This window comes from Coregonus lavaretus, assembly GCF_964263955.1.
Source record: "Coregonus lavaretus genome assembly, chromosome: 28".
NCBI lineage: Eukaryota > Metazoa > Chordata > Actinopteri > Salmoniformes > Salmonidae > Coregonus > Coregonus lavaretus.
The window spans coordinates 11,683,990-11,692,413 of record NC_140015.1 but is presented as its reverse complement, the minus strand read 5'-3'; the positions used below and the strand labels follow the sequence as shown (position 1 = coordinate 11,692,413).

The 8,424-nt window shown below is 41.3% G+C and overlaps 1 protein-coding gene across 1 annotated transcript; it reads right to left on the bottom strand.

Annotated features, from left to right (window-relative positions):
* Positions 1-6,331: 6,331 nt before the first annotated feature.
* LOC311103958 (neurogenic differentiation factor 2-like) lies at positions 6,332-7,411 on the bottom strand (the record flags this gene model as incomplete). Its single annotated transcript, XM_084145598.1, has 1 exon — positions 6,332-7,411. The coding sequence occupies one exon, from the start codon at positions 7,409-7,411 to the stop codon at positions 6,332-6,334; it is 1,080 nt and encodes a 359-aa protein (XP_084001724.1).
* Between the last annotated feature and the right edge of the window lie 1,013 nt (positions 7,412-8,424).

Below are 8,424 nucleotides of genomic sequence, written 5' to 3'. Positions count from 1 at the left end.
GCTGCTGGTTGTCAACATTAAACACCATCCTGGGCAGAGAAGAGTTACTGTACAATTATTTTGTTTAATCAATTATTTTGACTTAAGTCCACAGTTTACGTTGGCCTAAATATTTTCATACATAACTTTAAAATAAATCAATGTTTAGAAATAATATGAATGACGTGTGGGAACCATTCTATCACCTGTGCGAGCTCGTGGATAGCCTAGGTACGCGCTCAGGTTGGGAGCTCTCTCCATGGTGCTGAAAAGTAGCCTACCGCCGCTCTGTACAGGGTATCTGCATCAGTCGTGGTTCGGGCAGAAATAAGGGAATGATTGTAATGCAAAGTTTTAGCCAGATACCACATTCGTTAACAATCCCAAAATGTAAATGCCTGCTATGTCAATTGATAAAACATCATGAATAAGTTTTCACCAGAGGATTTGTTCAGCATTAACTCAGTGTGTGTGTGTGTGTGTTTGTATGTGTGTGTGTGTTTGTTTTGAAGTCGGAATAAGAACGTTATTTTTAAACGTGCTGGATAATGAACAGATGCCGTGAAATTAGGAAAGAAATACACTCCTCCCAGCAGCGACACTTTGGCCGGGCAAACTGGCACGAGGCGGCGGCGAGGCACGCGGGTGTCCTCTCTCCAGAGCTCGCGCTGGTGCAGGGGAACATTAAGGAACTTGGCACTCGCACCGCTGCACCGCTGCCAACTTCCGCCTCTGGAAAGCGTGCACCTCACGCCTGACGGGGGAATATTTTGATAGATGCCCTCTCCCACTGGCTCGAGCCTGCTCCACCGCCTGCACTGACTAGAAACACACCAGCAAACTTCGGTTTTTGCTGATTTGCCTAAAAACGCATTTGAAAGAATATTCTACGCATATAGCATGATCATATGCTATTTAACCTAGGCTTCTTTTATGCAATACATCATGCAGAACTCAACTTTCTGTACACAACTTTTTATTCAGTCTGTCAAGATAGCCTAAATCTTTCCGGTAATTGTATTATCCCAAAGTGAGTGAATGCACAATTTAGTCACATCACAGTCACGTGTAAGGGAATGCAGCAAAGGACCCGGTAGCCTTGGCATATTTCACATCCTCTCACGCACTGTAATCGCAGAATGAAACACGCAAGTAAATGGTGTTCAGTGTTCCGTTTGAAACGAGAGAAAGGACTGGACTACCCTAAAAATAGCCTAGATGATTTTAGTCACATATACTTTATAAGCAAACTCAAGTATTACTGAGATAAATGCACTCGATTGAGCATAGGCTACATCAGACATATTCCCATTAAATGCACCTGAAAAACTCCTGCTTTTGGGATGAAGTAAAGTTTTCTCTATTTTTATAGGCTAATATCCGATAAGTAATTATGTTCATTTTATATTTCTATTTAGTCTATTGATGTAACATGTGACTAAATGGTCGATTTATTTGTCAAACGTTTAATTTAGATTGCTGTCCAAATGTCACACCGACTTTAGTCTAGCCTAACCTCTAATGCAAATCGCCAACAACAAAACTGGGGCTACAAAATGAATTTTGTCCATATGTATGTTGTTTTATTTATTCTATTTTTAACAAGGCTATTCTCAATTGATGTTACTGTTTGCGGTGGTGGCCTACATTGCTGCCGGTCATCATCACTCCACGGGCCAAGCCTGGCTCCCTTTCTTCTGTGAGCCGGAGTGTCCTCAGCTAATCGCACCCTGGATATTTTGAGGAACATATGGGTCCCGGGGCATCGCTCCAAACCTAGCCCGGGTGGCATAATCTCATCCGGGCACAAGGGACGCGCGAGGGCAACTGCTGCCCCTTGCATTGTGCGCCTAGAAGACTTGCCTCAAAATCACACCTGTGTGTTCAAGAATAATACAAATTAATGTTATTGTTTTTCTCTCTCACGTTTATCATTGCATTGAATAAGCTTCATGAAGAGTTCAAGAGTTGCGACGATAATATTAGATTGTACGAACTGCCTGACATAATAATATTGGGATTAGGCCTGTTGTCTCTTAAATTTTATTTTATTTTCTCATTCAGATATTTACTTTACAGCACATGTCCATGTATTTTTTATTATAGTTGATAGTCAGGAATTAATACCCTCCGTGAATTTAGTTGATGTCTTATGCCTATGTGCTCCATGAAATCTTGAGAGATAGTAGGCTATTATCTAGTTTCTCCATCAGAGACATGTGAATTAAAAATATATATATATATATTGGAATATGAATGTTTTACCGTTGTAAATGTGCTTATGCTATAAACTAAAATGTATAAATATTTTAGTGCAATCATCAAGATCAAAAGCATTAGTCAGTGCGGGAGGCCATTCAACTAGTTGATGGTCAATTTTGAAAAGCATGTTTGCACATTCATAGACACATTCATTCAGTGCATTTAATTCATAAAAATGCACCAGATACATTTTTTAAAGTGTAAAATCAGATGAGGTTAGTGTAGAGATTCATTCAAAACAAATAATTTTAGATGAAACAATAGGCCATACTGTATTTTCTGACAAACAAAAATCCGACGAAAAAAGTTTTGTATCAAGGTAATACAATCACACAGTACACTTTTGATTAAAGTAAAAACCTGTAACTGTAACCTAGAGAACTAGAATCTACGCCTGGCAAAACAAATGATAAAAGTCAAGCACAATGGAAAACTCTCTCTCTCTCTCTCTCTCTCTCTCTCTCTCGCTCTCTCTCTCTCCCTCTCTCTCTTTCTCTCTCTCAATTCAACGGGCTTTATTGGCATGGGAAACATATGTTTACATTGCCAAAGCGAGTGAAATAGATAACAAACAAAAGTGAAATAAACAATATAAATTTAACAGTAAACATTACACTCACAAAAGTTCCCCTCTCTCTCTCTCTCTCTCTCTCTCTCTCTCTCTCTCTCTCTCTCTCTCTCTCTCTCTCTCTCTCTCTCTCTCTCTCTCTCTCTCTCTCTCTCTCTCTCTCTCGGTGTGTGTGTGTATGTTTGTGTGAGAGAGTTATCGACGTTATGATGAGTTATGATGAGTTATGATGTCCTGCTTAGTCCATCAGGGTAGGCTACCTGTGGAGAAATAAAGGTGGGGTTGAAGGAATGCGTTTATAAAATGTGCTGTGGCAAATTGCCTATACTGCAAAAACTATAATCGAAGTAATATAATTAATAACACATTACTTTCTTTTGTTGGTTCCCAAATCGTTCTCACCGTCACTGTCAATGTCCATTAAGCCAACGAGCCTGAAGTCAAGGTCGTCATTCCAATATGGGCTACATGGACTATATTAAGGTCCTCTGCTGCCCGCATTATTTTAGCCTCTTTCCAATGCCGTGTTATGATTACAAATTATATCTTTGCTTGTTTGGAACCCCTTATGTTTCGTGTTCATTTGGTCCACAATTTTCGATAATTGAATGTCAATGAATAAGGCTATAGTCTCTGTATTTCTTCCGTGTTTCAAAATTCATTGTGACCCTTGTGTCCGTTTGAGTCAAGTTGACCTTTAATGCCAATAATATTCTGGCATGCGCTCAAAGGGAGCAGGAGCACGGCTGCTTGTATGCACAGACGAAAAAGAAGCCTGAAAAACTACACACACTCATGATCTTGAACAGGGATGGGCAACCATTGATCAGTTAGCCTATCATATAAAAAACTGCAAACATTTGTCTTCACCCCATGGAAAAATATGTAGAATTGCAGCAAACTTGCTTTAAGACTGCAACATTTTCTCTAGGCCCCATTGCAAAATGTGTAGAATTGCAGGAAATTAACTCTAAAATGTCAAGTTTTTCTCTATGCTGTCAAGAGGGGGCCGCTAAAATGTTTTGCTCGCAAGGTGGGAGGGCCCCCAAAAGACTAGGGCTGGCTCTGACTGCATGTGGGTATAGATGTCGGTACGCAGACCCGCGAGCCACTGCGGCCCCTCATGATTTTTCCCGATTTTTTTGTGGCCCCCACCCACATCAAAGTTGCACACCCCTGATCTAGAAGTTGGTTGTCATAGCAGTCCCTCCCTTCAAATCAATGAGTTTATAACGGCTCCCATATCATTTGAACATCCTAGAAATCCCCGAAATCCTTTGGTAACTGTTAGGGATTTTGGCTCGCCTGCAGAACCGGAGGCCTTCTCCCAATCTGTCCAGATCCTGCTGTTCAACTCATTAGAGTCCATTGCAGGGCTTCTTTGTTGACACATTTGCCTTTCTAATATGTTCGTTGTGTTCCGGAAAGATGGTGTTGGCCTGTTGATTAGATCCTATAATGCCCGTTTTGCCTCCATGCCTAATCATTAGGAATATAGCTTCTCTCAGAGTGAAAGTCTTTGGAACATGGTTTCGAACTCATTCTGCAAGTCATTCTGCAACACTTTTTGTGGGCTTAATTGAAGAATGGGACTTACTGCAACATCTTGAGATAGTTTATACATCTGCCATATTAAACCTTTGGATATTGCCCGCAGAACCTGTTGGAGTCACATGTCAAGTGATGCTACTCCTTGTAATAGTCTAACGCACTTACCGAAACCAGAGCGATATAGGGACGTTTAATAGTAAACCCATCCCTTTCCAGGCCACACTGCATCATCATTTCATAGAGCATTTCCAATGATAAGAATAATCATAGGAATAATATAATATAGTCCTTACGTAGTTAATGATTAGGCTAATAACTAAGCCAGATAGCCAGAAGATACTTGTTTTACCCTATGTAATGGTTCTCAAATTCAACGAGAAAACACAACGTTTACAGATAAACAACTTGGATATAGGTTTCAAATGAAATGATGTAGCACAATTTAATGTATTATCATTTTATTTTACCACACACACATTGTTTAAATACAAAGTTTTAACTTTCACTTTCAATGAAAAATGCAACACATGTTGACGACTCTGGGGACCCTTAGTGGAAATAATTGCATTTATTAGTTATTATAGACAAAATAATGCATTAAATAATAACGTTTGTAAATAATAATAACAATAATAACAATAATGTTATTTCAGTGCAATATATCGACCTTCTGATACAACTTCGACTATTTAGAAATTGAGTGCTAAATCCTTGCCCTTACACTTTTGGAAATAGGCCTATTCAACAAGTCAATGTGTTCGATTGATTAGAAAGTTACTTGACTTGCCATATTTGTTCCTGTGACATGACATTAAATATTGTGTTTAACATATTTTATTGTAGGCCTATCCGATTCTCCGTTCAATCACTGACAGGATTGTAGATGTATAAAGGCCAAGGCTATTGGCCTACATTAAACTATTTTCGATTGCATTTGAATGACATCTAAAATATAGTGCAATCTTGCAAACCCATTAAAGGTAGGCTACTCTAATGAACGTAAACACTATCGAATCGTCTACATTAGAAAGACTTGACCAGCAGGAGCTGGTAGCATGAGCCCATATCTGGTTCTTTCGAATCACTCATTTAAAATGTTGGCTTTAGCCTAGTAGGCCTACTCTGCCAAATATTGTTTGCTTTTCCTTTGCTTTTCCTTATCAATTGGTGGTATTCTAGGGATCGAAAATTGTATTCTCTGTGTCATCATGGTGAGGACATACAATTTTAACTTGAATCCATGTCCCGCAACAAAAAATGAGACGTCAAGCATTTCCCCCGTGTGTGTTATGGCAAGTCAGAATAGGGGCCGAGCAGCAATGAAACGATATTGTTGAGAAGTATTAAATTAATGATTTCATGTACACTATTTTAGATATAGCCTATAATTGGTCCTTGTATACTCGTTTGGCGTAGGCTATTTCTTGCATAGATGTGAAATATGTTTTATTTTCTGACATAGCTGTTGCCAATTGTCGACATTAAAAAATATATATCTTCCTATCTCTGCGACGTGCTTTCTTTTAAGTGCACTGCCTGCTTCTTAATTTAATCATCTATTTTCAGATTAGGCTATTATTTCCAAATTAGTTACAGAATCATCGGTTGTTACAATGTTATAAACGTGACTATCTGGTTGCATTTTAACTCTGTTCATCTAGCTATTTCAATAATAATCCATATGTCAATCACCGTCAAATCTGTACACATTCCGTTTCAAATGCAACATTTTCACAGCATCCCATCGTCACAGAATAGATACAAAATAAATACAATTATATAAAAGGACATAGAAAAACAATAAATAAAACGCTTTTTCCACAATGGTCAGTGTCTGGTGTCATAGTCCTTTGGGACTAAGGTTTAGGGGAGGGGGTGGGGGGTGACCGTGCACGCGCCTTGCCAAAGGTGGGCAACTAATTGATTGTTGATTGCAAGAAGACTCACACACATGGCAATTTTACTGCCGTTTCAGTTGTGGAAAAACGCATTGAGTTCATCGTATACGGGGACGGGGGCCCTTTCGTGGTGCAGGTGCATGTCGTGGTAAGGCGATACGTTTTCAGACTGGATGCTGCTCCGCACCGCTGAAGAACCGTATATGTGGCCAGCAGTGGGGCGAGAGCCGGCCAGGCCGGAGTAATGCATAGAGTAATGGTAGCCTTTCTCGGCTACCTCGGGGGACGTAGTGCCCTGGTGCTTCATAGAAAAGTTGCCATTGATGCACACGGGAGAGGAGATGGGCCCCTCGTACTCTGGGCTGTTGTATTCTGGAGATCCACTGCCACCGTACAGTGAATCGTAGGCTGAGCAGTACCCGTGTGTCCGTAAGGGATGCGAGTTGGAACCAGACTGGTACTGAGGGCTGGAGAGGCGGGAGCACTGGTAGGGGTAAGGATGCATGGAGAAGGAGTTGGAGCCGGGATAGCGTCCCCCCTCCGGACACTGCTCCGTTAGGAAGTTTCGGGAGTTGAGCTGCAGACAACCCGCAACCAGGTTGGTCGTGGGTTGGGACAGTCCTTTACACAGCGTCTGCACGTAGGACACAAGATCAGGCTTCTTCCCGGAGCGCAGGATCTCAGAGAGGGCCCAGATGTAGTTCTTGGCCAAACGGAGAGTCTCGATTTTGGAGAGCTTTTGCGTTTTGGAGTAACAGGGCACCACTTTACGCAGATTGTCGAGCGCCGAGTTCAGGTCGTGCATGCGCGTCCTCTCCCGTGAGTTCGCCTTCTGACGACGCATCTTGGAGCGCTCGATACGCGCAGGTGTCATTTTACGCTTCTTAGGGCCCCGTTTTTTGGGCCCGTCCCCCTCTGCACCGTCCTCTCCTTCGTCCTCATCCGCCTCGTCGTCCTCCTCGTCTTCACCGCCGATCTCAGAATGTGCCCGGCTGCTTCTCAGGTCCTGGACATCCATGTCGTCATCGCCCACGCGGCAGTGATCCTCATCATCCTTGGTCTTCGAGTCCTCGCTCTCGCTGTCCTCTGCCCAGGCCGAATACTTATGCATATCGGGAAGCAGCGACGGGTCACTGAACAGCCTAGTCAACATTGCGGCACTGAAAGAGATAAAGGAAGTTGTATGAGGGAGGACGTTTCAAATCAGAAAAGGGCTAAAGGGAAAAACAAGAATGTAATGAAATGCATTCAACAACAATGGGATAATACTCAAGTTTTAATTAATAGCTCTTCATGATAAAGCCAGAGGAAATAAATAGCCAAATAAGACTTAAATTATAACTGTTGGGAGAAACTAAAACAGCATGCCATCGGAAACATTTCAGTGAACACCTGGGTCTATCGCCCGACTGGTCCCCTATTTAATTCCCTGCTGTCGTCCATGTGCCCCCTCCTGCCCTCGCACAGCGGGTCTCAGCGGTACAGGCCACATTACAGATCCCGTGGGGCGCGCTGTGAAGCGACGTGCCCCTACTTTCACTCCCCCCGACGCCCACATACTCCTGGCTACATTCCAGCACTATTCCACCACACTATACCCACCTCCACAAAAAGCATGGCATGAGGATATGTACATTTATAGTCTAATTTTAGTTTGTCTACCTTGGTGTTGATCATCGTGTCAGAAGAGATCACAAAATATTGTGTGTGGATATCTGAAGTTATTTGAATGAATAGGCTATCATATTTTTGTAAAATTTGACATTGAAATGACTTCTACCACACCTGCAGAGCCACTGTTTTATTGTAATGCTCAGCCTTATAGCCTACCAGAGGGCACTATAGGATACCATGGGTTAATACAAGATTATCATATCCGTAGAGGTCAATTTTGATTGGCAATAAATAATAATAATAATAGTAATAATAGTAATAATAATAATAATAATAATAATGTACATTGTTATTATGACACTCAATAATTATTTAATTTGTAAATATCTTACCCAAACGCCAATTAGAATATCATCCAAAGATTATAATCCAAAAATACAAAGTTGATTGAGCCAGGCCTTTTTGAAAATAGCATAAATTATCCGAAAAGGAGAAACGAGATGGTATTTGAATGTAAATAGCCAGTGCAAAGAGATGATAGATGGACAGTTT